At 63.8% G+C, this 27516-nt stretch overlaps 5 protein-coding genes across 14 annotated transcripts; 1 reads left to right on the top strand and 4 right to left on the bottom strand.

Moving 5' to 3' along the window:
* Positions 1 to 671: 671 nt before the first annotated feature.
* On the bottom strand, positions 672 to 6465 carry GPRC5C (G protein-coupled receptor class C group 5 member C). 4 transcript variants are annotated; one of them, XM_040649806.2, is made up of 5 exons: positions 6024 to 6465; positions 2392 to 3443; positions 1816 to 1910; positions 1457 to 1591; positions 672 to 1272 (listed from the first exon to the last, which is right to left on the bottom strand). In XM_040649806.2, the coding sequence occupies exons 2-5, from the start codon at positions 3401 to 3403 to the stop codon at positions 1240 to 1242; spliced, it is 1275 nt and encodes a 424-aa protein (XP_040505740.1). In that variant the 5' UTR covers positions 3404 to 3443; positions 6024 to 6465; the 3' UTR covers positions 672 to 1239. The 4 variants fall into 4 exon arrangements, with proteins under 4 accessions (XP_040505740.1, XP_004946305.2, XP_046758161.1 ...); XM_004946248.4 differs by having other exon boundaries at positions 5695 to 6107; XM_046902205.1 differs by lacking the exon at positions 6024 to 6465 and adding an exon at positions 4467 to 5181.
* A 135-nt stretch (positions 6466 to 6600) lies between these two features.
* GPR142 (G protein-coupled receptor 142) lies at positions 6601 to 12403 on the bottom strand. 3 transcript variants are annotated; one of them, XM_046902207.1, is made up of 3 exons: positions 10462 to 12403; positions 8766 to 8903; positions 6601 to 8416 (listed from the first exon to the last, which is right to left on the bottom strand). In XM_046902207.1, the coding sequence occupies exons 2-3, from the start codon at positions 8881 to 8883 to the stop codon at positions 7341 to 7343; spliced, it is 1194 nt and encodes a 397-aa protein (XP_046758163.1). In that variant the 5' UTR covers positions 8884 to 8903; positions 10462 to 12403; the 3' UTR covers positions 6601 to 7340. The 3 variants fall into 3 exon arrangements, with proteins under 3 accessions (XP_046758163.1, XP_046758162.1, XP_024997501.1); XM_046902206.1 differs by lacking the exon at positions 10462 to 12403 and adding an exon at positions 10134 to 10241; XM_025141733.3 differs by lacking the exon at positions 10462 to 12403 and having other exon boundaries at positions 8766 to 9267.
* Positions 12404 to 12607: 204 nt separating this feature from the next.
* On the top strand, positions 12608 to 15705 carry BTBD17 (BTB domain containing 17). The gene is made up of 3 exons (XM_425385.8): positions 12608 to 12734; positions 13718 to 13994; positions 14309 to 15705. The coding sequence occupies exons 1-3, from the start codon at positions 12641 to 12643 to the stop codon at positions 15387 to 15389; spliced, it is 1452 nt and encodes a 483-aa protein (XP_425385.6). The 5' UTR covers positions 12608 to 12640; the 3' UTR covers positions 15390 to 15705.
* On the bottom strand, positions 15706 to 20140 carry KIF19 (kinesin family member 19). Of its 5 annotated transcripts, XM_015279930.4 has the most exons (12): positions 19961 to 20140; positions 19053 to 19163; positions 18851 to 18938; positions 18633 to 18769; positions 18353 to 18478; positions 18104 to 18280; positions 17881 to 18027; positions 17690 to 17812; positions 17363 to 17498; positions 17162 to 17297; positions 16920 to 17091; positions 15706 to 16775 (listed from the first exon to the last, which is right to left on the bottom strand). In XM_015279930.4, the coding sequence occupies exons 1-12, from the start codon at positions 20120 to 20122 to the stop codon at positions 15960 to 15962; spliced, it is 2331 nt and encodes a 776-aa protein (XP_015135416.2). In that variant the 5' UTR covers positions 20123 to 20140; the 3' UTR covers positions 15706 to 15959. The 5 variants fall into 5 exon arrangements, with proteins under 5 accessions (XP_015135416.2, XP_040505736.1, XP_040505737.1 ...); XM_040649802.2 differs by having other exon boundaries at positions 15706 to 16135; positions 16202 to 16775; positions 17690 to 18280; XM_040649803.2 differs by having other exon boundaries at positions 17690 to 18280; positions 19961 to 20041; positions 20108 to 20140.
* A 1016-nt stretch (positions 20141 to 21156) lies between these two features.
* Positions 21157 to 27000, bottom strand: DNAI2 (dynein axonemal intermediate chain 2). The gene is made up of 13 exons (XM_415701.7): positions 26757 to 27000; positions 26480 to 26641; positions 26276 to 26397; positions 25508 to 25650; positions 24835 to 24948; positions 23542 to 23681; positions 23250 to 23372; positions 22700 to 22923; positions 22475 to 22610; positions 22015 to 22161; positions 21669 to 21896; positions 21460 to 21555; positions 21157 to 21274 (listed from the first exon to the last, which is right to left on the bottom strand). The coding sequence occupies exons 1-13, from the start codon at positions 26937 to 26939 to the stop codon at positions 21266 to 21268; spliced, it is 1827 nt and encodes a 608-aa protein (XP_415701.2). The 5' UTR covers positions 26940 to 27000; the 3' UTR covers positions 21157 to 21265.
* Positions 27001 to 27516: the final 516 nt, after the last annotated feature.

The following is a 27516-nucleotide window of genomic DNA, read 5'->3' as shown; positions in this document are numbered from 1 at the left end:
AGCCCCAGGGACCTGGAGCTCTTGGTGCTGCCTGGAGACGTCCCCACAGCCAGCTAGCACCAGGTAAACAAAGGCTAAAACAACCCCAGGAGCACAAGCAGTGCCTGATGGGAGCCCGCTCCTACTGCACACCATCATCTGCCCTGACGCCTGCAGGGCTGTGCCATGTCCCCACTGCCAGGAGCATCCCTGGGAGCAGAGGGATGTACCTGCAGGGCTGGGACACGGCGTGTGCCGAACACTTGCATGCTGCATGGTGCTTTCAAGGAGACTGGGTCACCCACCTCCCCCAGCCAACCACCACGGAGCCATTTCAGCCCTGAATAATTCATGGTGCTGCCGTTAGCTCAGCCACAGGCTTCCTGCCCGCAGCAGAAATCGCTGCAGAAGGGAAAGGCAATCTGAGCAGGAGAAGCTGCCCGTGACCTTGGCATGTCCTCTGCACCACACCACCTTCTGTAGGGTACCCATTTGCCCATCCTGGTACAGCCACCCCATCTGCACCCTGGCCCCGGTGCAGGAGCACGAGGCCAGTTGGAGCCATGCTGGGGATCCACGGTACCAGCAAGGAAGGGAGGAGGGGCTGAGCACGATGGCACAGAGGTGGAAGACCTTGGCTGATGGACGCATTACAGCTGGGCACCCCATCCCCATCATGCTACAGAACCACATAGGAAAACTCACCTTTATTGGGTCTGACCTGAAAAAGGGGGGAGGAATGGAGGAAGGAGGGGGCACAGCTCCACCCCAGTGTCCTGAATGTGATCCTCAAGCCCTGGCACGGAGACTGGGACAAGGCACAGATAAGGTGGTCAGAGCCACGGGGAGAGGCGACTGTGTGCTGAGGCCCAAAGCACCCCCATGTTCCTCCCGCTCCCGGGGGGAGTGAGGCACATCAGGAGGGTTGGGAGAACTGGGGATGGCTTGGGGTGCAGCGCCCTGGTCTGGGCTCAGCACTTGGCGAGGTTCATGAGGTGCAGCCCTGGGCAGGCATTCTCCTGCTGCTGGCTGTCCAGCAGCACAACGTCCCCAGCCTGGAGGGGACATGGCGTCCATGCACGGTGAAGGCAGTGTTGGGACAGCGTGGGGTGGCAGTGGGGAGCTGGGCAGAGCAGGCAGCATGGTACAGGCCCACATCCCGATGTTCCCAGCTCAGGAACCGGCTCCAACGGGGTCAGATGCACTAGGCAGGGAGGCGTGGTAGGGTCACAGCTGCGCCAGTGCTGTAGGACCTGGGCTTCACCACCGGTTCCTGCTGTATGGGGACAGCACCTGCAGGCACAGCAGGATGGCACTGGGCAGCATGATGAGCAGTGCAGAGCCATCCCCACCCAACACCATCCCCACCCCTGCCTGCATGGGAAATTCCGCAGCGCAGGCAGACTTTGCACCCTGTCTCTGGCCAGCAGCCCAGTCCCGCTGCCCCCTCCCTGCTGCTTGTTGCTCATTAACCCACCTGGCTGCCCCGAGCATCCCGCTGGGCTGCAGCATGCCGGGCCTGCACGGCAAAGGCATCCTCGGCTCGCAGTGTGGAGCTGGCACTGCTGGCAGCAGTGGCACGGGGCAGGATCACATCGTAGGGACCTTCACTCTGCAGAGGCACAGGAGAATACAGCAGACTGGGAATGCTGCTGGGGAGCTCAGCAAGGAGGGGATCCAAACCCAGCACCCCACAGAGCAGCACTGAGCATCCCAACCTGATGTGAAGATCAGGTGCACCCTATATACCTTTATCTGGCCCCATCCCAGCCACCTGTTATTGATCAGCTCAGTAAAAGCTGGTCTCCATGGGGGAGGAACTGGTGCTGCCCTTACCGTCCCCTTGTGCATCAGAGCCATCTCTGTGGGCTGGTAGACGCTGGTCAGCAGCTGCCCGTTGTAGCCGCTGTACGGGGACACAGGCTTCTTGGCTGCAAAGAGACAGGGACGGTGAAAAGGGTGAAAACAGGGGCCTCACTCAGCCACCCTACCCAGGAGCTGGGCCTCGTTAGCAGCTTAATGAGCTGACAGCAGCCAGCTGCCCTGTGCCCTTCCCTGGGGACGTCCCTGGGGTTTGCATCACTGCAGGGTGGGAGGGGCACCCCCTACGTTATTGCATGGTCTCTCAAGTGCTGTCACCTCACCGACGCTGCTTCCATTAACGAGCAAAGCGCCAGCCCAGGGCGGAGGGCCGGGAGCCGTGGGCACCCCACGCCGGGGAGGGGAGCGCGCTCAGAGCGGCTGAGCTCAGCCCCAACTGGTACACCCAGCCCGGCGTGTTTTTGGGAGCCACAACAATGCAGGCACGGCTCCTGGCTGCCGGGCAGGTCGTGGCAGCAGACGTCTCACTGCGCCGTGCCGTGTTGTGCCGTGCTGTGCCATGCCGTGCCGACCCCGCAGCCCGGTGCCTACCGAAGGAGGGCTCGTCCATGGAGAAGGCTTTGTTCTCCACAAACATGCTCTGCGACTTCTGCTCCTTCAGGATGGTCTCGTAGCCCACCCCACGCGTGGGGTACACGTCGTCCTCGTAGCCTTGCTCAGAACTGCGCCGCGTCACGTGCGTCACCTCGGGGATGACGTAGAGGAGGATGAAGGCGTAGGCGTTGGACACCAAAGCGATGGCCAACGTGGGGTCATCCCAAATGGGCTTCTTGCCCACGTGTTGGTTCCCGTAGAGGTACATGGCCGTCCATGCCACCCAGATAGCCATGGAGAGCCCGGAGGTGGCCAAGATGAAGGCGCCGTGCTTCCTCCAGCGCGTGTAGCGGCCGCAGAGGGCCGGCCAGGCGGTGCCGAAGGCGGCCACCAGCAGCACCATGACATAGATGAGAGCCATGACAAAATCAGCATCCGCCAGCTCGCAGGGGTCCACGGGTCCGCGCTCCTGCCGGGCCACCGTGATGATGAGCCACTCGGCGTTGATGATGACCTCCACCAGTGCCAGGAGCAGAGCCACCGCCAGTGTCACCCAGCCTCGTGGGCCACGGTTCCTCCGTGCCAAGAAGTTGAGGGCCACGGCGTGCGCCAGCAGGCAGGAGAAACAGAGCGCAAAGAGGACACCGAAGAGAAAGCGGCGAGAGGTGCAGGTGGAGAAATCTGGCCCCACGATGAAGTCAAACGTCAGGCAGAAGAGCCCGAAGGTGCCCAGCAAGAAGAAGGCCTGAGTGGCCACCAGGCTCTTCTTCTGGGGGTCCTGCACGAAGGGCAGGCTGGCCACCAGCACGATGGTGAGCACGAAGCTGGTCACGGCACCCAGGCTGGCCGCGGCCTCCAGCACGATGCCCCATGCTGCCGACAGGTCACAGAGGTTGTAGTAGAGTGAGGAGAGGTCCTGGCCGCATCCTGATGGAGGGGTGTTCTGGGCACGGCCCATGGGCAGCAGAGCCAACAGGACGCAGGCGGCTGCTGGCACCGCAGCACCCATCCTGCACGGCAGGTGGGTGCCAAGCGGGGCTCCACGGACCCTGTGGAGAAGAGAAGCGTTACAGAGCTGGGGAGCGGGACCTGGTGCTGCCTGTGCTGTCTGTAGGTGTTGGAGCATCTCTGTGGCAAGTGATCAGCTCCCACTGAGCCCACCCCACCACAGCCCAAAGCAGCTCCAAATGTGAGCAGGCAGATGTGCATCTCCTGTCACCTCCTTGCCTGGACGCAGCACTGTGCCTGTGGGCCTCCTGGAGGAGCCGAGCATGGGTCTGGGCTGGGCAGAGAGCTAACGCTTGGAGACACTTGGGGTTGCATGCTAGCACGGCTTTGCATGACAGCTCGTTCCCCTTTTTGCCTCTCCTGGTCCACTTCCCTCCTGTGGCTCCGGGCACTGACCCACCACGGGTCTCGTGTCTGACCGTGCATGCCAACGCTCCTGGTCACACGCAGCCACAGCCTGACATGGCATGGCACAGCGTGGCACGGCATGGCACAGCACGGCGTGGCCCTGTGGGTATGGGGTCTGTTCCCACTCCCAGCCCCAGGGAGCGCGAGGTGCCGATAGCACGGGAATGAGGAAGGAGAGGGGCAAGCTGCAGCCCCTGCGCTCCCCTCTGGGCGGAAACCGGGCGTGAAAACAGCAACAAGGTCACCCTGGGGCTGGGACAGGGGGGTGCTCCAGCCCCCAACTCACTGCTTCCACTTCCAAACCCCCGCCCCGGCGGACCCGAAGGCCCCCGACTCCCTCCCCTCCTGGGGCCCCGCAAACCGCGGTGTCCGGGCTCCGCGCAGCCCCCCGGGGCGGGACCTCCCGTCCGCGGTGAGGACACCGGGGGACACATCCCCTGCCGCCCCCGGCCCGCAGAGAATAGGGACACCAGGGGACGGGGCTCCGCCGTCCCTCCCAGCGGCGCCGACCCGGTTTCCCCACACCCCCGACTCGGGCAGGGCTCGGAGCTCCCCCAACTTTCCGTCCAGGAGAGCCCGTGGGGCGCACGGCTCCTGACCGCTCCCGGTGTCCTTCTCGTTCTTGTTCCCGGTCCCGGTGTCCTCCAGCCCCGCACCTTTAACCCTTCCCGGCCCCGCTCACCGGCTCCAGCGCCCCGTGCCCCCACCGCTCCGCCGTGCCGTGCCGTGCCGTGCCGTGCCGTGCCGTGCCGTGCCGGCGAGCCCCGAGCCCGCGGCACCGCGCGCGCCTGCCCGGCCCCTCCCCGAGGTGCGGCCGCTGCCCGGGGAGCGCACCCGGGGCCGGCCGGGACCTGCCTCGCCGCACCGGGCACCCGCAGCACGGGGGCGGGGGAGCAGGTGGAGAGGAGCGGGGACCGTCCCCCCCAGCGGGAGGACCGAGCGCCGGGTGGAAGCGAGCACAGAGCCCACTCGGAGCACCGGTGTAATGAGTTGGGGGGGGGTCTCAGCTCAGTCGGGCGCCGGGGTCGCAGCACGCCGTGCCGGAGCAGCATCACCCCGAGCCGTAACCGCAGCCGAGCAGCCCCAGGCGGGGGGCAGAGGGGCCTCCCGGAGGAATGTCAGCTGACGGCTGAGCCCTTTTGGCACCGCTCTCGGGTGAGCCTTTCCTGCGGGGGTTCGGGGCTCGGCGGTCCCAGCAGCGGGGCTGCTCCCGTGTCTCGGCTGTGGCGCCCCACAGCCACCCCACCCCTGGGGCTCGGGGATGGGGAAGAGCCCCGTGAGGCTCAGGGCACCCATCGCCCTGCCAGTCCCGGAGGAGGTTTCCAGGCGGGCGCTGCTATTTTGGGAGGGTGAAACAAGACGGCGAAGGATGCAGCTCAAAGTTCACCGTGCCGCCGGCGGGTCCTCCCCCGGCCCGGGCTGGTATGAAAACAACCCGAGGAGCCGCAGCTGGTGACACCGCTGCGCGGGGAGCAGCGCCCGCAGCCACCGTCTGCCTGCCTCCGCCCGGCTACCAGCGCCGCGCTGGGGCACGATCGTCCCTCCCCGCCGGGAACGCACGCGTGTGCATTCACACGAGCACTGAGCAGCGCTGAGCGCTTCGCGGAGGGGCTCCGCTGCCTCCCCGCCTCCTGCCATGACCTCTGCGTGCCTCAGTTTCCCCAGGAAGTCGGGTTCTGCCTGGAAGCAGCGGCGCCAGGAGCGAGGCCCCGTTTCCCCACCGCCCCCGCTGCCCCAGCGCCGGGCTGCACAGAGGCCGGGCTGCACGCGGCTTCCTGCGGCGCTTCCTTCCGCTGCACGGAGCAGCCCCGGCCCCGCAGCCCCCCTCTCCCACCGGCTCCCATCCCACGGTGGCTGCCCCGTGGAGCCCTCGCGCTCCCATACCGGCTGCTCCAACCCACGCCGCACACCCCTGCCGTATCTCGGGAGCTGTTTTTGTAGGTCCTACGGCAGCACCCCGCCGTGGGGCGAGTTGGGCGCCGTGCAGCTCCGCGTTGGGGCGTTCGGTGCCTGGCACGGCGCGAGCGACGGCAGCGCCCGGCCCTGGTGCCCCGCCGGGCTGCGGACTGAGCCCTCCATGGCAGCACTGCCGGATGTCTCCCAGCCCCGCAGCGCTCGGCACAGCCGGGAACCGCAGCCAGGCTTCTGAGCAGGGCAGGAGTGGGCCCGTTCTGAAAACACGGGCATGCCGGGCGCATTTTTTCCAGGCTTACCTCTCTGCAGAGCCGCAGGGCCGGGCTGACGGCAGCACGGCGGCCGAGCCGCAGCTCACCTTGGCGAAGGTGAGGGCCGTACCTGGGGGCCGGGGGGGGGGCACGTGCTCACCCTGCCCGCCACCGCTGTTTACGCCGGGGCTGGAGAGCTGTTTTCCATCTGAGCCGGTTCTGTCCAGAAAGGAGCCCCTCTCTGCAGGCGGACGCGGTTAGCACGTTTCCACCTCCCTCTCCAAGTAAATAAGCGCCGGGCGAGGGGGGGCTGGAGGCAGCCCTGGCCTCCGCACACGGGGCCGGCGCTCGGGTTGAGCGCTGCCCTTCCCAGCCAGGCCCTCGTGCCCCCCTCCAGCCCCACGCTGCGGCCCCGGGCCGGGCTGTGGGGTGGGAAATCCTGCAGGAGGGTGCGGGGCGGCGGGAGGTGCTCACCGCTGAGTTAATGTCTAATCCGGCCCCAGTCGTGCTCTCCTGAAATGCCAGAATTAATGGAGCGAGCACCTCCCAGCTTGCACCCACCCCAGCGAGGCTGGGGCTGAGCCCCGTCGGTGTGAGCAGGGCAGTGGGGGTCGGATCCCCCGGTGTAATGCAGGGGTCGGCATCGTGCCCAGGGCTGCTGAGTGCGAGGTGCGTTGCCCTGGATGTGTGCCTGTGCCCATGTGGGTCAGCCCCACATCACGAGGTCATCCTGGGCTCACCTTATGTGCAGTGGACGCAAAGGTGGGTGGGCAGCCTACTGTGCCCCATCCCAACACAGTGCCGGGCTCAGCCTGATGGGCACAGGGCACTGGGCTGCTCTCTGTGCCCTGCTTGGGGCAGCCCAAATACTCCAGGGCCAGCCGAGCCCCAGCACTGGGGCAGCTCCATGGGTGCTGCTTTATGAGGAATTACAGCGGAAAGGCCGCTCTGTTTGGGGGGGATTATAGTAAGGACCTTATGGGAGAATTAGGATGGAAAGTGGGGCAGGCAGGGCTGTTGCTCTGGACCCGCCTGCTCCCATGGGGTGTAGGGTGCCAGCTCCCTGCTGCTGCCTGTGCCAGCTCTGCTGGGCGTCCTGTCCCTGCCCTCTGGTGGCAGCTGGGGACAGGCAGGCTGGCACGGCCCCGGCTGCTCGCTCAGCATCGCAGCGGCGTGGTGGTGTAAGCGGGATCGTGGCTCTGAACTGTGTGCGTGCCACGCAGTGGGGACGTGGGTGGGAGCCGGGTCACACAGGACTGCAGCACCCCGAGGGCACCAGGCTGAGCAGAGGGACTCAGACGGAGCCAGACCCACACAGCATTGCAGACCAAACATCAGAGTTTATGCAGGAGAGCTCAACCCCCATCACATTGCCTCCTCCCCGGGGCTGCGGAGCTCACCCGGGCCCAACCCTGGGGGCGGCTTTGCTGCGCTGTTGGAGCTGGAGAGGGGCTGTGAGCTCCCCCCGCCCCCAGCACCGCAGCTCTGTGGGCACAGTGGGGCGGCATCCCTTGGGCACGGCCCCACCGGGTGCTGGGTGAGCACCGAGACCCCTGCATGGCGGCACCCCCTTGCTGAGCACGCCGTGCCCAGCAGCTGCGATGGGCTCAGGGTTGGGGACACGAGGCGGGCGCCGCCGTGGCGGAGGCCATGCCACGCGTGGGCACGGAGCACCTCGCTGACGGCGCGGCGGAACGTGTCGCTGACAAAGCAATAGAGGAAGAAGTTGAGGGTGGTGTTGAGCATGGCCGCCATGTTGGCGACGTCCAGGGCCAGGTGCACGCGCCAGTCCCTCTTGACCGAGGCCACGTAGAGGTGGCACATCATGACAGCGGTGCGGGGCGCCCAGAGCACGATGAACACGGCGGTGACGGCCAGGAGGAGGGCTGTGGTTTTGCCCCGGTGCGGTCGGCGGCCCCCGGAGCGCCCGCGCTGCTTCAGTTTGTGAATGATGACGGAGTTGGCGGCCAGGAAGATGCTGCAGGGCAGGAAGTAGATGGTGACGCAGTGCACCCATTTGAGCACCCTGTCCAGCGCGGTGGGCGGGTCGGCGTCACGCCAGGCGTCCAACCACCAGTAGAAGGGGATGCCGGTGGCCAGAGCCACAGCAAAGACGGCAGCGATGATCCTGCGGGTGCGGCGGGGGTAGGAGACGGTGCGGTACCGCAGCGGGTGGCACAGGGCCACGTAGCGGTCCACGGTGAGCAGGACGGTGACCCAGATGGAGGCGTGGTTGGCCGTGAACTCCAAAACGTTGACGATGTGGACGAAGGCGCGGGGCACCGCCCGCGCCAGGATGGCCGTCTGCAGGATGAAGCCCACGAAGATGATGAAGACCTGGGTGAGGATGTCGGAGGTGGTGAGGGCCAGCAGGTACCAGTAGGACGACTTCTTGGTCCTCGTGGCCAGGCGGGACAGGGCCACGGCAGTCAGGATGTTCACTGGAGGGAGGGGAGCGGTGCCAGATGGGCGGTCAGACCCTGGGCTCACAGCCCCCCGGTGCCACGCTCAGCTCCACAGCCCCCGGTGGGGTGCAGGGGGGGCTGGGGAACTATAAATATCGTGGTGCCGTGGGGATTTGTAGAGCTGATTAATCTCTTCCATGCGTCAGCCCCCGCGGTGCAAATACCATCTGTCCCCGCTGCTGTGGCACCCACCAGCGGGGCTGGGGTTACACCGAGGGGAGTGGCTCTGGGGGGAGCATTGAGACCCCAATGTCCACAGATCTGTGGGGTCAGGCTGGGAGCTGCAGCTCTGCCCCTTCAACCCCAGCAGCCCCCACCCCCTCACCTGGCAGCCCCAGGCCCAGCAGGACGCTGTAGTACACGACGGGGAAGATGCCAACCATGCAGGGTGACCGCTCCGGCTCCGGCCATGTCACCGCCGTGCTGTTGGGCACCGGAACCATCGCCCTCCACCACGTGTTGGCTGCGGGGGGACACGGGGAGAGTCAGAGGGGTGACGGCACCGCCGGCGGGGGCGCGGCATGGGGACACCGGGATGGCTCAGCTCTCCCCGTGCCTGACGGTGCATTTTAGGGCTGTAGGACATGACGCTCTCGGGGACGCCGGGGTGGCTCTGCTGCCGGATGTGATCGTTGTTTATCTCCCCCGGCCCCTTTTTATCGACTCGAAGAAAGCCGGCTTAAAACAAGATGTCCTTGGGCGGCTGCCGCGGGGGTGGGGACGTGGCTGTGCCCGTGGCACGGGGCAGCGGCCGGGAGGTGGCAGTGCCATGGGGTGGCCCCGCACAGCCCCGTGCGGGATGCGGCCCCGCGCCCGACCCCATTCACAAAGCCCCGCTCCGCGCCCCGCGCTCCTATTGGCCCGAGGGCTCCAGGCTGCGGCCAATCAGAGAGGCGTTTTTCGAGAGTGGGAGGATGTCGAACCCGAGCGCTGCGTTGTGATTGGTTGGAATCGTTCAAAATTAGCATTTCCTGCGGGAAGCTGGGTCCTAGTGCCGGGGTGGCCGCGAGGGTCTGGGGGCGGCGTGGAGCCTTGGGGTCCTGAGACCGGGGGCGTCGTGTCCTACCCCGACCCCTCATGCTAGCCGTCCCCCCGTGGCCCCTGTAGCGCCCTGGCTCAGCTCAGCTCTCGCTGCTGCTCCCAACCCTGTACGTGCTCCTCTGCCCCTCGCCCGGGGGGGGGTCCAGACCCTCACTGCCCCCCAGCAGCCGAACTCGGCCAAGCCCCGACGGCTCCGGGACCAACAGAGCATCGCGACCCCCGCGCCAAGCTCCGCCCGATCTCCCGCTCAGCGCTTGTCCCCAGCCCTCCGCAATGCCTGGGGTTGGGCGGGGAGGGGGACAAAAGGGGGGTCCCCATACTTCCCTCCCTGAGAGCCTAGGGGGCTTTGGCCCCTTTCCCCAAGGGACGGAAGCACCGACCCGAGCAGACCCCCAACCCCCGGGGCTGTGTGGGAGAGGAGAGTGATGCTAATTAACTGAAAATTAGATCTGGATAATCAGCGAGCCCGACCTCTTTTTGCCCCCCGGGAAAGGGGCATCGATCGGCTGCGGCAGGATCGTATTAACCCTTCCCTAGCCCTGAGCCCTTTACTGTGCCGAGAGGCGCTGTGCCCGCTGGGAAGGGTCCGGTCCGGGTCCTTCGCCCCCCTCCTCTACCCGAGGTCCCACTCCTGTGCCCGGTGGGCTCTCACCTTGGTGGCTTTCGTGCCACCCTCTGGGCGTGCGGTGCCACCTTCAGTGCGTGTCTGTTCCCGCTGCTGGCCGCGTCCCCGCCGGTGCCCGCAGCATGGCACAGCCCCTGGGGTGCGTGGAGACGCGGGGCGGAGGGAGAGCGGCGTGGGCAGAGCCGCGGGATGGGGTGGCCCCGAGCTTCGCTGCTGCCCCCGAGCCGCGGATGGGGGCCCCTGAGGAGGCTGAGCGACTGGGACAGAGCTCATCCCCACCCCAGCATGACAGGGACGGTGCTCTGGGTGCTGCTTGCTCCCATATCACCATGCAAGTGCACAGCGTTTTGCTCACCTGGAGGCTCAGGGGAGCACAGGCGCCGACGCTTTGCAGTCCCTCCCACAGCAGAGGCTCCTTCCTTGCCTCCAGGACAGATGGACACAGCCTCGCTCCTGAGCCAGGTCTGGGTTTGTCTGAGTGTGTACTCACACGTGTGTGTCTGTGCTTGCGTACTACTCCAGTCCCCTCACGTGGAGGCCATGCTGCAGGGAATGTCTGCTTGTGCCTCAGTCTCCCCAGCAGCACGGGGATGTAGGAGCTGCCAGTGGGGACACTGATGTCCCCTGCTTGCCTCTGCGATCACAGACTTTGCAGGATCTGCCTGGCATGGGTCTGCAGTTCCCGGGGCCAGTACAGCAGCTTCTCCATCCCGTGAGGTTTAGGGGCTGAACACAGCGCTGCCAGCGCTGTCCCCGTGCTCCCCACATTCCTCACCCTTGCAACCTGTGCTGCCCTGCCCTGTGCCCAGCTAAGGGGTGACAGCCCCCAGCCAGGCGCAGTGGGGGACCCTGCAGGACGGAGCCATGCTGGCACAGTGCCGCCAGGCAACGCTCCCGGCAAGCTGTTGTTTTGCAGGCGGGTGGTTAAATGAGGCAGCAGCAGATGTGGTGAGCCATTAACAGGCTGTGCCTCTGCGGGGGCCCCTTGGCCCACCTGGCCCCTGCTCCCCGTTGCAGCAGGAACGTGCACCCGGACTGTTTGCTCTGTTTGTGCTGTGCCTTGGGTCACCCACCTTGCTGGGCCGCGGAGCTGCTGGCTGGGCACATCCAAGGGGCCAGGTGCTCTGTACCCTGGTCCTCTTGTGTCCCTGCTGCCCCCCACGAGGGGCTGGGGAGGGCTGGGAGCACAGCACACAGCTGATGGGCAGCTCATCTTCCATCCCACCTCAGTGGAGCGGGGCCACACGGGCACCCTACCCCCGAGCTGTGGCCACATCTGCCCACACTCAACATCTGGAGACGCCATCTAATCCCACATTCCTCCTTCACCCCCCCTGCACCAGGCTGTGCTCAAGGATGGAGCTCCTTATCCCCCATCCCCATCCTCCTCCAGACACTCTGGATTCAGCCCCTGTCCTCAAGTGCCCTCCCTGGCATAAGAACACCCCCGGCTGCGGTGGCACTGTGCCGGGGCCGGGCACTCAACACAAAAGGGGCAGATGGGCTGAGCACCCCCTGCTTGGCCACAGCCTCCCTACCCTGCGGAGAGCCCTGGCCAATGCCACAGCCATCCTGCCCTGCTGCACGCACTCCTGGCCTTTGTGCCCATGCACTCCCCGTGCACACAGCATCCTTCTTGCGCTGAGCTGCTGGGTGCCACGTTGCCAGCACCGGGGCTGGGAGTGAGCGTGAAATGCTCGGCAGCCTCGTTGAGTTTGCGCTTCACTTAGCAGCTTAACACCAAAGCTGCAATAACGCGGACGCCAGCGCTAATCCCATCAGCTCAGACAGCTACTCAATAACAGGAACTGGCTAATATTCCCCTGTGTGGCTCCAGACCGAGCGGGGCACGCCACTGCCACACGCTGAAGGTCACAGCATCGCTTGGTGTTGTCTCCTGGAGGGGTGGCCCAGGTGCCTGACAGACAGACCGAAATCCCATTCCTATCCTCACCATCCCACCCCCACCTCCATCCCCATCCCCATCTTCATTTCTGGTGCCCTGTGCCGTTGCAAAGCCCTGCGCAAACTGTCGGGGTGGGCGAGGGGCCAGTGAGGGCCGGTACCGGGCACTCGTGCAGTGCACGCAGTGTCTTGGCTGCAAAGGCTGGGAAAAGGGCAGGCAGTTCCTGCCGGCAGCCCGATGCCATGGTGATGGGAGGGCGAGGGCTGCCGCCGCCATGAATACCCATGAGCTGGGGGAGCCGGGAGGCTGCACGCACTGTGCCCTGAATGCAAAAGCCCGGCGTGTCCCCGCAGCACAAAGGGCTGTGGCTGCGCACGGGGCCGGCGCGGTCCGACGGCAGCGACCCCACGTTGTGCCCGGGGCTCGCTGGAGCACGACGCCCTGGGATGTGGGGCTGGGGGCCGGGGTGGGATGGATCGGGGCTGGAAGCCGTTCCCTTGGCAACGGCGGGTCCCAGTTTCCACCAATCGATGTGGCGGTGCGGGCTGGGGGGGCTCGTGGCCTACATAAGCATCCGTCGGGCACCGCGCGCCCCGTGCCGCGCCGCGCTGCCGGCAGATGCGAAACGATGGCGAGGCTGACGGGCACCCGGCCCACAGCTGCCCGCCGCTGGGGCTGCGCAGCCACCGCTTTCCTCCTCCTCCTCCTCACCGTGCAAGCTGGTAAGGGCGGCGGTGGTGGGGGGGAGGCGTGGAGGGGTCCCTGGGTCCCCCGACCCTCTGTGCCCTGGCGGTGATTTGGGGCTGAGCGCGGCACTCCAGCAGCCGTTGTGCCGTGGGGTGGGATGGATATGGTGGCTCCTGGATGTGCTGTGCCCCACAGGGAGGTCCGGCTGCCCAGCGCAGGGCTCAGCGCTGCGGGCATTGCGGGGCGAGGGACTGCAATCGCCTCCTGATCCCCGCTCAGTGGGGTTTAAGCCGGCACTGGGATGGGTAATCTGCGGGATTGCCAGCCGGCCAGAAGCAGATTGGAGAGATGGAGCCAAATTCATCAAGATGAGCCGGGGAGGCAGCGGGGGGTGTGCCAAGCATGTGGGAGGGCGAGGAGCAGGAGGAAGGCTCCCCGTACCCACAGGAACAGAGCTCCCTGCAACACTCTCCCTGTGCACGGGAGGTGTGGGTTCGTGGCACCAGGAGGAGGCAGGGATCACGCTGGGAGCAGGCACGGTGTGGTGCCATCCCAGCAGCTGCAGTGCTGCGGCCACTGGTACCTCAGCCTGCAGGGAGTCCCAAAACCTACCTCGTGTGCCCTCCCCCCATGTTGGCCCACCTGGGGGCGCTGGGGTCTGGGGCAGTTCTCAGGGCACCGCTCTGCCCACATGGGGACAGGAGAGGGCTGGCAGCCCGGGCTCTGTGCCAGCGTGCCCGGCGCAGGGCCATTTCCCAGCACGTCCTAGCTTGGTACATGGTGGTCTCAGCCCTTCTGCTGCAGAAAGGCAGCTTGTTGGCTCCCAGAGACACAGCTGTCCCCATGTCCCCTTGTCTTCCCCACATACCCTTGGCAGCAGCCAACCCTTTGGCACTGTGAGGAGCACAGGGAAGATGCGCACGAAGCAAAGCTTCCCCAGTGCCCTATTAGCCACACATCCCGCCTTGTTGTGCCTGGTGCTGGGGCACAGCAGTGGGACAGTCCCACCTCCCTACAGCCCAGAAAGCTGACCTGGGCGGCGATGCCACTGCGGCCACCATCAACCACTCACTGACGCTGCTGCAGAGGCTGCAGGAGCTGCTGCAGAACGGCAACAGCAGCGACTCGGTGCTGCGGGTGCGCACGGCTGCCTCCGATGAGGCCAAGGTCTTCCACACCCATCAGCTGCTGCTCAGCCTCCAGAGTGAGGTCTTCGAGGGGCTCCTGCGCAACCAGAGTGTTGTCACCCTGCATGAGCCGCCCGAAACTGCCGCGCTCTTTGAGAAGTTCATCAGGTGCGTGGGGAGCCCGTGGGATGGGGACGCCCACGGGAGGGATGCAGACGTGGAGGGAGGTGTTCCCATGGGGACAGTGGGAGCTCCATGGGAAAGGGATGCCTGGAGGGATGCTACCTTCGGTTCTACAAGGACCTGGTGGGATGGGGACAGCAGAAGGGATGGAGCCAACTGGGTAAGATGTTCCCACGTGGATCCTGCGGGATGGGGGTGCTGGGAGGGATTGCAGCCAAGGAAGGAGGATGCTCTCTCAAGGACCAGTGGGTTGGGAATGGGGTCAGAGGACAGCGGTGTCACCCCACCCTCCACCCCAGGTACCTGTACTGTGGGGGGGTGTCTCTCCTGCTGCACCAAGCCATCCCCCTGCACCAGCTGGCCAGCAAGTACCGGGTGTGGGGACTGCAGCGTGGCGTGGCCGACTACATGAGGAGCCACCTGGCCAGCGAGTCGAGCCAGGGCCACGTGGTGGGCTGGTACCACTATGCTGCACGCATCGGGGATGCAGCGCTGCAGGAGAGCTGCCTGCAGTTCCTGGCCTGGAACCTGTCGTCCGTGCTCGGCAGTGCCGAGTGGGCTTCGGTCAGCGTGGAGCTGCTGCTGCTGCTGCTGGAGCGCTCCGACCTGGTGCTGCACAGCGAGCTGGAGCTCTACACCGCCGTGGAGGCCTGGCTGGCCCGGCGGCAGCCCGAGGATGCTGTGGCTGAGCGGGTGCTGCGTGCCATCCGTTACCCCATGATCGCTCCCAGCCAGCTGTTCCGGCTGCAGACGCAGTCGGCGGTGTTGGTGCGGCACTACGGCGCGGTGCAGGACCTGCTCTTCCAGGCCTTCCAGTTCCACTCTGCATCCCCTCTGCACTTCGCCAAGTACTTTGACGTCAACTGCAGCATGTTCCTGCCCCGCAACTACCTCGCGCCCAGCTGGGGCTCCCAGTGGGTCATCAACAACCCGGCACGGGATGACCGCAGCACCAGCTTCCAGACCCAGCTTGGGCCCAGCAGCCACGACTCCGGCAAGCGGGTGACCTGGAACGTGCTCTTCTCGCCGCGCTGGCTGCCCGTCAGTCTGCGCCCCGTCTACTCGGACTCGGTGTCCAGCGCCATCCAACCGGTGCGCATCGAGGACGGCCGCCCGCGCCTCGTCGTCACGCCAGCCACCAGCAGCCCCGACTTCGCCGGTGTCAGCTTCCAGAAGACGGTGCTGGTGGGCGTGCGGCAGCAGGGCCGCATCTTTGTCAAGCACGCCTACAGCTTCCACCAGAGCTCGGACGAGACGGCTGACTTCCTTGCCCACGCCGACCTGCAGAAGCGCACCTCCGAGTACCTCATCGACAACGCCCTGCACCTGCACATCATCATCAAGCCCGTCTACCACTCCCTCATCAAGGTGAAGAAGTAGTGGGGCTGTGGGCATGGGGCTCTGCCTCCTCGTCCGCTCTTTGTAGGTAGATGGGGGCCCCTCTGCTGCCTGCCTCTCCCCGCTGTCCCCACCGCCATCCCTGGGTGCTGCGGGGAGCACAGGGGACGTGCAACCACGTGGCGTGGGGACAGGGACAGCCCCTGCAGTGCCACCTCTGCACCGACATGGCCGCAGCTTGGGGTGCGGTGGGATGGGGGTCCAGCTGCCTCCCCCAGCAGAGGACACTTGTGGAGCACAGCGCCTCGTTCCTGCCTGGGTGTCCTTCACCTCCTTCCTAATAAAAGCAGAAAATGGGTATGGGGAGTCCGGGGCATCTTTGGGTATCCCGTGTGCCTTAGGATGGGTGGGCACAGGGACGCATCAGCTGTCACACCACTCCCAGTCTCCACGTGCCTCCTTTTATTGCTCCAAAAGGGTAAACCTCAGCTCCTGTGCCGCTCTGCTGAGCCATGGAGGTGCTGAGCAGCCGCAGGGTCACTGCTCAGCACAGCTGTGTGCGTCCCACAGGGAGGTTTGGTCAACTGGCCCCAGCAGGGCTGGCACTGTGCACTATGTGGGGCGCTGAGGTGGGCAGGATGGGTGCTCAGCCCTCTGCTTGGCACTGGGACGGCTGTGCTTCAGCAGGGAGCTCGGCTCAGCACCAGGGGTTCCACCTGTCCTTGCTGGAGGTCCTTGTGCCAATCGCCACGATGTGGCCGAGCGGTGGGTGTTGGCCCTGCCTGGAGCTGGGGAGATGGGCAGGGATGTGTCCCCTGATGCTCTCAGCGGGGTGTGGTGCTGCTGCCACCTACCTCGTGGTTGGTCACTTCGAAGGGCTGCAGCTGCCTCTCTCTCCTTTTGGCATCCAACAGCTCTTCCCTCTCCAGCTTTTTGCACACTCACAGTCAGGCGCCTGGGGAGGGGCTGGGCTGGATGGCCCCCAGGAGGGTGGCTGTCCCCTCCAGGCTGTCCCCGCTGGCAGCACGCCTCAGCTCGGGGGTGCGTGGCACACGGGACTGACACGGAGCAGCCGTGGCCACGATGCTTTTGGTGCTGCTCAATGTCTCCTCCAAGGCGCAGTGGCACCGTCAGCGTGGCGCAGCCACTCGCCTGGCCCTGGTGCCGTGGGCACGCTGTGCTCACCTCCATGGCACGGGGAGCCCGGTGCTGGTTGAAGGGTTGCGTGGCAGCGGCTGGGAAGTGCCAGGGGCCACCCTGGAGCAGGGAGCGGGAGTGCAGCTCTGCATTGTGCAGCTGCAGCTGGTGCAGGCGGCACAGCAGGGCCAGCACCTCCTGCTGCTGCACAGAGCTGCTCCCGCGCTGCACAGCCTCCTCCAGCCGCCGCGTGTGCTGCTGGCTCTGCTGGAAGCGCCTCTCCAGCTCTGCCTGTGGGCACACCCAGGGGTCATCCCCCTTCCCAGGGGTCAACATCCCTGCTAGAGGGCCACCAACCCCCCTGGCGTCTCCTCAAGCTCAGCTCCCTGCAGATGTGGGGTTGAGCTGTGGGTGCTGCAACTGGGGGTCCCGCACCTTCTGCTCCTGGAGTCTGCCCTGCTCCTCCACCAGTGCCATGAAGCTCTCCCGTGCTGTGATCACGTTGGGTGGTTCCGGCACATCCATGTCCATGTTCCTCCTGCTCTCATTGGGCCCCCCCGGCTCCCTTCGCCCCTCCTTGCCCCTGCGCCACGCTCTCCTCTTCCAGCTGCAGGAGGCATTTTGGGGTCTCTGTGCCACAGCCCAGCACTCTGGGGACCCCACCTGCACCCACGTACCGAGTGAGGATGCGGAGGTGCCGGGCAGCTGCCAGCCGGGTGTGCAGCGCTGTGCCCTCCAGCTGCACCAGGTGCTGGCACAGAGCCGCCTGCTCATGGCAGGCATTGAGCAGCTTTTCCCGCAGCTGGACCTGGGCTGGGGATATGGGTGTCAGCACCGAGCCCTGCAGCTCCGGGGCAGCACAGTGGGGCCAGGCATACCCTGCGTGTAGCGGATGGCGCGGTGCTTGCCTGGCCCTGGTGTGGCATACAGCTGGTGCTTGAGGTGTTGGATGTCCCCACGCAGGTTGGCCACAATGCTGCCATGGGGTGAGTTGCTGAGCAGCTTGTGCTTCACCTGAAACGGGGACAGTGTGAGCACCTCACTGCCGCGGCACAGCACACTGCCAGCTCGGGTCCCTGAGCACTGCGTGGCCGTGCAGCAGAGACCGGCTCTTGTGCCCTCCCTGCTGGGAACCAGGGCTGCTCGGGGAGGGGACAGGAGGACGCTGGCAGGGGACGGGATGGTGTCCACCCTCCCGCTCCCACCGTGGGGCGGATGCTTTTGGCGCGCTGGGCGTAGGTGAGCGTGCTGCGGGACTCCTCAAAAGCGGTGCTGGCAGGGCTGATGTGGGCGATCATCACCGTGTGGCTGTTACCTCCAAGCGAGTCCTGGGCAGCAAAGCACACAGCTGAGCGGGGTGGGGGGAGCAGCCCATGCCCCCCCGACGCCATCGCACCTTCAGCAGGCGGGTCAGCTTGCTGTCGCGGTAGTTGACGTGGGCGCTGCCCCCCGGCTTGCTCAGCGCCTTGATGCAGTTGCCCAGGGCCAGCAGTGACCTGTTGATGTGCGCTCCTTCCTTCATCCTCTGCCCACGGTTCTGCGTCTGGGCGGCGGGGTGAAGGCAAAAGTGTGGTAGCAATAAAAAGGGGCCCGGGCTTTCCCAGGGGTGCGTGCTGTACCCACGCTGCCCGCTCGGAGCCTGCCAGGTCGATCAGTTGGAGCCGCCCGCAGCGCAGTCCCCGTCCCCGTGGCCGCACGGTGACCTGCAGCACAGCGTGGGAACGTGACGACGTGTGGTTGGCGGCTGTGGGCTCCTGTGTCCGCCTCTGATTCCCCCTCAGCAGCAGCTGTAGGACCTGGAGAGGACGGGCTGTGCTGGGTGAGGGGCTCGCTGCTCCCCGCTGCCCCCCAGACATCCCCTGTCCCACCTCCTCGGTGCTGCCGGCCGACACTTCAGTTATGCCGACCACTCTCACGGTGCCGTGGGAATCCTCGCACAGCTGCAGGGAGTGTGGTGAGGGGCTCAGCAGGTCCCGAATCACCTCATTGTAGATCTGGGCACAAAGGGAGGAGCTGGGCACATCCCACATGGCATGGGGACCCATAGGGGACACAGCACTGCGGCACAGCACGGTGACAGCCCAGCTGTGTGCCACTCACTGTTCCCTGCCTGCCCCAGAGATGGAACATCCCTACTTTCCCATGCACCTCTAGGTAGGACATGGAGACCTCATGCTCTGCATCACTGCTGCACTCCTTGATGGCATGGAAGAGGTCACCCAGGGCGCGGGCACAGATGCCAGGCTCGCTGTCGGTGCCGAGCATAGTGTAGGTCTTCCCGCAGCCTGGGGGAGAGGGGATGGCTCGTCTGGGGCTGGGACTCTCTGCAGCCCCCACCATATGGGGCCCATCCCTGAGCCCCTCACCAGTGGGGCCATAGGCAAAGACGGTGGCATCGCAGCCTGAGATGACGCTTGCGATGAAGCCTTGGGTGGTGGCACGGTACACGGTCTCCTGTGGGAGGGTGAATGGTCCCAGGGCACATCCCAGTGCCCCCATGCCGGTTGGCTGTCCCACACCATGCTCCCAGCCCCACATCCCCATGCCCTGCCCATCCCATAGACCCACCTGGGTGGACGTGGAATCAAAGGCTGCATCAAAGACGTAGGATTTCTCCCGGGAGCGGCTGGCACGCAGGACATTATCAGGGTTCTGTGTGGGGTCTCGCAGCACCACAACCTGTTGGCGGACACAAATGGGGCTGCCTAGGGCACCTGTCACCCCCATGCTCCCAGAGTCACCTCCAACTTCCCCTTTGCCAATGTCCCCTCCGTGCCGGGGCCCTTTGTGTTCCTGAATCATCCCATTGTCCCCAGGCAGCGGCTGGGGCTCAAAGCTGCTTTGTGCACGGTGCCAAGGGGACCTGCCCAGCCGGCTGCTCCACTGCCTGCTGGCACAAAAGCACCACTGTGAGCACAGCCCAGCAAGGTGCCCACAGCTGCACACCTCCAGCTGGTTTGCAATGCAATCACACCATAGGGATGCTGTTTGTACCCCTGCACCAACCCCAGACCCCTGCTGGTGGGTGATGCCAGGACAGAGGGGCCCGGTTCTGCCCCCATCACAGCTGCCAACATCCCCGGTGTCTCCCAGTGCAATGCAGATTTTGACCTTTGTGGCAAAGAAAACCTCACGGCTGCTCAACTCCCCCTCCTTGCACAGCCTCCAGGCCTCCCCTGTAACCTCAGTTGGGGATGGGGAGAGGCAGCGCTGGAGTCCCACAGCCCTGTAGGAAGGGCTCCTCCTGACCCAGTGTCCACACGGATTCCCATCCTGGTGCTTTGTTATTGTAGGGTCTTCGCAGGGGATATAGGGCTGCAGGTGCCCCCCAGCCTGTTTAGTGTGCACATCACACATGTGCACTGCATGCAGCACCAGGTGCATCCAGGTATGTTCGGAGCACACCGAGGGTCCCACCCTGCCCCGCGTACCTGATCCCCCATCCCCTGCCTTGGGTCCCCATCCCACAGCTGTACCTGCTCATCCAGGCGGTGGGCAATGGGCCTGGCCCCCCTCTGCAGCTCAGCCACACTCATGGGTCGGATGCGAAGAGCCACCTGCAAGACACGGGCGGTGAGTGTGGGGCAGAGAGGACAGGGATGAAGAGACGGTGGAACAGGGACCTGCACGCCAGCCATCGCTGGATGCAGTCTGGCACTGGGCTGGCACAGCCGGCAGCAGATGCAGCCCCCGGGACCCCCCCATGCTGCAATTAGAGGCTCGTTTTCCTGGGAAGAAAGAGAACACCGCTGGGATTGGCCTTAAAGGGGCAGCTGGGCAGTGAGCCCTCCTGCTGGCACCGGCCCCTCGCTGCCTTGGGGACAGGTGGCATGGGGGGGAGTGCAGAGCAGAGCCCCACGCTGCGTCCTGCTCAGGCTCCTGGAAACACCTTCCCACGGTTGATATAATTAGCGATGGCACTTAAAGTGGTGCTTGGCCAAACTGCAAGGCTGCTGCTGGGCTCCCTCTGTGCACTGGGGAAGGACCCAGCACAGCAGCACCAGCACCTGATGGCTGCACCTGAGCTTGGGCTGCACTGACCGGGTGGTGCCTCGCTGCATCCTCCCATTCACAGGCAGCAATCAGCCACTGGCTTTCAGGGTCTCTGCTGACCCCAGAGCTGGCTGTGCTGGGTCAGCAGCAGCATGCTGCTTGGAGCTGGGGGGCAACAAACCTTGTGCCCCCACCCCACGGCAGCAGGTATCCTGGATAGCAGGTGACACTCATTGGCTGCATAGTGGAGTTGGGGAGGGGTCTCGCTGCAGGGCTCACCCCCAGCCCCACTGCACAGATGCTGTTCCCCCAGCAGCCCCATCCCCCTGTCACCAGCTGTGCCGTGGGGTGAACACAACAGGCAGCTCATTAATAATTGACCGGTGGATAAGCCGGCAGTTGGGCTGCCCTGCGATAACAGCAGGGCTGTGTTTACCCAGCACTGATAACTCCGGCCCTGGCTCTGCAGGCAAGAATGGGGGGAAGTAATGGGCTGGATGAGGTGGGCTTTGCCCACTCCAGGATCCCAGGATGCACCATAGGGCACCAGCTGCTGTTGCACCGCGGCTGTTGGTTGGCTTTGCACCGTGGCCCGGTCCCAGGAGGGAGATGGAAGGAAGAAAGGACACGACCTTCCCACTCTCTGCTCAACCCCGCCGTGACAAAACAGGAAGCGTGGTGTGGGAAGCTCCTGTTTATTCACACTACAGAAAAATCAGGAGGGCAAAGGGCCAGGGAGCATCTGTGAACAGCTTCACGGTTTCTGCGCAATCTGCTGGTCCTGTCTGCTACGGCTCCTGTGGAGAGAGCACACACAGCGTCTGGGGCTGACCCACGGAGGCAGAGACCCCGGGATCCCAGCTAGGGGTTGGGGTGCCCTGCAGGGCCGCAGCTCCATGCCACAGCCTCATCCCTGCACCAAACCCCGAGCAGCCACCCCAGCAGGGAGGGGGAGAGCCACACGAGGATGGTTGGAGTTTACCTTGGCAGCGTCCTTTTCCTCCTCCTCTCCCTCGTACTTGGGCAGCTCGCCTTCCTCCCCCTGAGCCACCACCTCCTCCTCCGTGTGTTCTTTAACCTGAAAGGCAGAGGTTGAGCAGTGTCCCCTGCAGAACTCCACCGCTCCCCACCACATTGGACTGGGCAGCTGCGCAGGGCTGGGGATGCTCTCACAGCTGCTGGTCCCCGCACCTTGCTGCTGCCTGGCTGCTGGGCCTCTGCCCGTGCCCTCCTCTGCAGCTCTGCTTCAATGACCTCGAAGAACTCCTTCTGGGCACGGTCGAGTGCGTCCTGGGGACTCTCCTCCAACATCTCCTCTGCCTCCAAGCCCTGACCCTCCGACCTGGCGCGTTCCTTCAGCCGCATCTCCCGGTGCCGGGCTTCCAGAATCTTCTCCCGCTTGGTCTCCCGCTCGAACATCTAGGGCAGAGAGGGGCTGAGGGGAGCAGGGGACCCCGTGGGGACAGCCACACGCTGGCAGCACTAAGGGCTTAGCTGCACAAGCATCCAGCTGCTCGCCACCTGAAGCACCACGTACTGCATTGGCCAGGTTCTTCTCGTTCCTCTGCAGGGTGCAGAGCCCAGAGGAGATTTCCAGCAGGGTGATGGTGCCCAGCTTTGAGCCGCAGCCCACCACGCAGCCGTTGTCCTGTAAGCGCAGGCTGGAGAGGGGCTCGTCGCAGATCTGGGGAGGGAGGATGGGTGGATGTCACTTCTTAGCCCTTACCTGGTGCCCCCCGGGAAGCCAGGCAGGATGAGCTGGCAGTGAAACCTGTGCGTGCACCAGCAATGGGAGCCTATGTGCAAATCTGGGGACTTAAAGGCTGTAGCTTGACAGAGCAGATCCAGAGCTTCACAGAGAGAGACACATGAGCTCCCCCATCCCCTGATCCCATTGCCAGGTGATCCTCACTCTGTGCCTTGTGGCTGGCGTTCCTCTGACTGGGGCAGCCCCCGTTTCACCCAGAGCGAGAGAACAGGAGCTGCATGGAGCTGACCTTCAGACTGAGGGACGGGTTGTTCTGTTTGAAGAGGATGTCCCAGATGTCCAGGGTCCCATCCATTTTGGTTGTGAAGAAGACAGAGGGCCTCACAGTGCTCCAGCAGCCGTCCGTCAGGTAGCAGAGGTGGTACCTGCCCACAGAGCCATGCTCGCTGCCAGACCCTCTGCCACAGAGCAGCAGGGTTTTTTGCAGGGCAAACCTACGCACACTGACACCTACTTGGTCCACATAATTGATGATTCCTTCGTCTCCTCCGACCAGATCCGAGCAGTCCAGTCACCAACCGTCAGGAAGATTTTGGGGAAGAAAGGGTTCCTGGCCAGGGCGTAGACAGGCCCATGGTGGCCGCTGTAGGTACTGGTGATTTTCTCGGGGGGTGTCTTGGCTTTGCGGTTGCAGGCGATGACGATGCCCTGCTCTGTGCCCACCATGAACTTGGTGGGCTGAGGATGGGAGCAGGAGAGCAGCTGTCAGCAGGTGTGGGGGACAGCTGCTCAGTGAAGGGCTTTGCAGTGTGACAGGGGGAGCCGGCTGCAGCAAGCGGTGGGCAGAATAGAACCCTAGGACACACTGTGATCTGGGGGATCCGGAGGCTGAGCTGCCAGCAAGGCCCCGTGCTTTGAGAGCACACCAGATCCTGACAGATAAAGGTGGGTGAGAACATGCTGCAGCACTGTGCTCCAGGCACTGGCACTGCCTGCCCTGCTCGGGTTTGTCCAGCTCACGCACCTGCCATGTTTAGGACACCATTTGTGCGTAGAAAGCTCACCATGGTGGGCTCGAACTCCAGCGTGCTGGCACCCAGAGCATTCTCCAGCAGCTCCTTGCGTGTGATGTCCAAGATCAGCACCTCGGTGGGCTCGGATAGCTTGCGGATGTCCCACCACAGGACCTGCAGGGGACAGATACTGCAGGGCAGGGGCTGCTCCCAGCCATGGGTGCTGGGAAGCCAAGAGCCCTGGAGCTGGGCAGCTGCCCTATGCCAAAGCACGTTGGGCTGTCAGTGCCTGCCAGCAGGGACCATGCGAGTGCCCAGCCCTTTCCCTGTCCCTGCCCTTTACCTGCCCATCAGTGGAGGCTGAGAAGCACTCAGTGCCAGTTTTGGACTGCAGCCAGATCGCACCATACACAGGGTCTCTGTGGCTGGCCTCCACGGTGGACACCTCCACAGGCAGCCCCCCCTTCCTGGTGTCCCAGTAAGCTGGGAGAGAAAAGGAGCTGTCAAGATATGCTCCAGCTGCCTTGCCCTGCTCCTTGGAACCAGGGAAGGGCCCCCAGGCTGGGATCCTGCTACTGTGATCGTACATGGAGATGCCCATCCTGAAGGGATGAACAATTTGTGCTTTCTGCAAACACCAAGCTAGATGGTGGGAACACTAAATAGCCTCAGTACTTCTTTCAGCAATCATTTCTGTGGCAGCTGCACTACCATCCCCAGAGGCAATTCATCCCCCCAGCTCCTCTTCTGCAGAAGGGGTTGCAGCAGGACCAGATGTGGTCTTAAGCAACATCCCCAATAGCAGTTCTCATGCTTTGTGCTGCTCAAAACCGTCCTATGTGACCTGACCCTGGCTGTGCTCTCCTCCCATGTGCCCTAAGGGCAGCGACTAACAAAGGCAGGTCCCCAGGAGAGCAGCAGCTATCCATCCCTCTCTGTCTCTGACAGGCAGCAGAGGACAGGCCATGGCGTAGGAGCATCCGTGGCTCAGCAAAGGTTGGGCAGCTGGGCCGTGGTGGCACTGAGCCGCATGCACTCCCTCTCACTTGCTTCTAATTAGGCAATTGGATGTGATGGCGCACGCTCTGCTGGGCCGGTGCCACACGCCTGGGGAGCTGTGCAGGACGTGCTGAAATCCCCTCTCCATCACCTGCAGAGCGTGCGGGAACAGCCCCGTGATGCATGCCCTGTCAGATCTGATTGCTGCTGCAAATGGCAAGGAAAACATCAAAATGAGAGCAATTAAATCAAAGGGCTTGCGTGGCCAAGTAAATAACAGAGCCATAAAACGAAGCTGGCAAAGAGAGGCCCTTTACCAGGCACATGAAACAACAGCGCAAAAGCAATTCACTGAATTAAGTGATGGCAACTCTTCCAGGCTTTTGCCACATAAAGATATGTGGCTGTGGGTGAGGCAGGAGTGCAGCACATATACTGACCCAGCAGCACCTGCCATGCTCTGGCTGAGCACCCTGAGAACCTTCAACGTGCTGGGTAACAGCACAGGCTCTGTGCAGCCCTGAGAGGAGCAGGTCTGCAGATGTGGGTGTGGTGGTGCTGGAACCAAGCTCTTGTTGAATTTAAATGAAATCAGACCCTCATTATCATGGTGTCAAGCATAACCCATCTTCCTTACCCATCTGTCCATTGTAGCATCCCCCCACCAGGATGTGAGAGTCTTTGGGGTTGTACTCCAGGCTCACAAGAGGTGATGATGGCTTGAGAACCAGCTCTGGCTTGTTGGGATTTTCTGCCAAGAAGGAGTGAGTAAAGAGTGACGTGCAAAGGCAGCCCAGAGGTACAGCGCCCTGCTTTCAAAGCAGGCTCTCACACCACGTCACAGGGACGGGAGGTGACCTGTCTTTGGCTGCCAGCCTGGGGACAGACCCATGCTATCCTGAACCCCTTCTTGGTATTTTTCACTCCAAAACGCAGCGGGTTTGAGCCTGACAGAAGAGTGCAGAACTCGGCCTGGGCTTATGCTGCCTCTTAATCAAGCACAGATGAAGCATAGAAACACAAAAACCACATAAGAGACATGTGGCTCAGCTGCCTGTTGTGGTCGCAGGCGCTCTGGCTCATGAACTCATGTAGTGGGATTTTAGCAGTTGTCTTCCACCTGCTGACCAGCTTTCAGGTCCCATTTCTGCCCTGCTTTGCATTGATCTGTGGGCAAAGCAGAAACCCAACCCCTGCTCACCTCCTCTAGAGTGTTGTTGTGCTTTACTACATCTGTGAGATGCTTTGAAGGCACAAAGTGCTTCCGCAGTGGCACCATTACTGACCAGCAAGTTTTCTCATCCCCTTACCGAGATCCCAGATGTATGAGTCAAAGCTCATGTCTTCTGCACTCCGCTGGAACTCCAGGCTGCAATAAGCCACTGCCAGCTTCTTGCATCTGTCAGGATGCCAGGACAGATGGGTGGCTGTCCTCTTTGTTACGTTTGGATCCCTTTTGATAGCAGGAGATCAAAAAAAGATGTTAGTTCGTTAACAGCTTTGTCACACCCTGGGATGACTGTCTCCAAAGGAAACGGTGGGAATCGCAATTAAAACAAGCTGCAGTCCTTGAGCATTGAGTGCAGGAAATGATTCTCCTGGGGGCTGGGTGGGGGAAGAAGGGTTGATGATTTAATAAAGTCTTTCCAGTTATACATCTCTAAGAATCCAATTACGTTACCGGATCTGACTTCTAGAAATGACCTAACAGCCCCTGACGTGTGCAAAATAATCTTTGAAATAATCTTTGAGGCATTAACAAATTAAAAATAAATAAATAAATAAATAAAAAGGATCCTGCCTGGATCACTGTTAGAAGATGCTCAGAGCTGCCTCTGCCCATGGGCAGTGACACTTAGGTTTGAACTGCCCAGGCAGGACGGGGAGGGGAGGAACTGGGGAGGTACAGGGCGTGGGGCTGCAGGAGGTCTCCTCATCCACGAACTGTTCTAAAGCCATGGCTTTCCCCTTGCTTACTCTAGTTTTTAGCAGCCTGCCACGGGGCTGCAGAGCTGGATAAGCACTGAGGATGGGGATGGGAATGACTGTGGGTTTTGTGGAGGGGACGGTGGTTCGACCTGATGACGTTGATGGTTTTGGCAGAGGGAGCCTCGTCCTCGAACTCATCCGCCTCCTCCTCCCTGAAGTACTCCTCGTAGATATCGATGGCGTTGTTCTGCTTGACGCAGTGCTCCATCAGCTGCGGGCAGAGCACCGTGAGGTCACGCTGTCCCCCTGGGGCAGCGGGTGGGGGTGGGGGTGAGGGATGGGCACGGCCTCACCGCCCCGAGGTGTGTGATGGTGTTGACGTAGTTCTCCTCTTTCTCCACTTTCTTGCGGAAGCGCGAGGTCTGCTCCAGCTCCTGGGGGTTGATATCCCTGGGCCAGCCGCCCTCCACGTGGTTCACACCGCGGCTCTCCACTTCCACCCGCTCCGTGTTGGCCTGCAGGGAGCGATAGGCCGGAACCACTGAACACACCGAGCAGGAAGGGGCTCACGGGGACCACAAACCCGGCTCCACACAGCACTGCGGCCTTGCTGGGCCTCGGCCCGCTCACCTCGTGCTCCGACATCTCGCTGCCATGCTGCACGCAGGCATCCACTGGGTTCCGCAGCACGAAGTTGTCGGCCAGGCTGGGGTCGGGCTGGATGTCCACGCACACCTTGGCGGGGCAGTCGGAGAAGTTGCAGTGACGGCCGAACTCGCTGCGCTTCCTCGTATAGACGTGGGCGATCTCCATGGCGGTCCCGGGCCGGGGCCTGATTCAGCGCTGGCAGACCGGGCCGCGTCCGCCGTTACCTAGCAACAGCGGGGCCGGCGTCACGTGATGGAGCCGCCATCTTGGGAAGGGCAAGGCGGGCGTATCCGCTGCTCGCCGCCATGTTGGGAGGGCAGAACGTGGCTAATTAGGATCAGCTAGCGCTGGGACCGGCTTTGTAATCATGGACAGGCTCGGCCTCACGCGTGTGTGTAGGGCCAGACGCCTCCAGCCCCAGCAGCCACAGCCTCGCGTCCCCTGCTGGCACCCTGACCGCAGGCCGCAGCCTGTCCCCATCCCAACGCAACCCCCCTGTGGGTGGCAGCCCCTCCTCACACCCATAGTGCCCACCACCTGGGCTGGGTACCACAGGGCCATCCGTGATAGCTGCAGCACCCACAGGGCGCAGTGGAAGAGCAGCAGCATCCCCCAGGTCACACCCGGTGTCCCTCAGGCCCCTCTCAGGCTCCGCACAGAGCGGCCCAAGAGGTGACACAACACTCAGGCCCCATCAGCAGCCCCACATTGCCCCTCACAGCCCCAGGATGGACACCTCTGC

The sequence above is a fragment of the Gallus gallus genome, chromosome 18 (assembly GCF_016699485.2).
Source record: "Gallus gallus isolate bGalGal1 chromosome 18, bGalGal1.mat.broiler.GRCg7b, whole genome shotgun sequence".
Classification (NCBI taxonomy): domain Eukaryota; kingdom Metazoa; phylum Chordata; class Aves; order Galliformes; family Phasianidae; genus Gallus; species Gallus gallus.
Note: the sequence above shows the minus strand (reverse complement) of the source record. Positions and strands in the feature narration are given on the sequence as shown.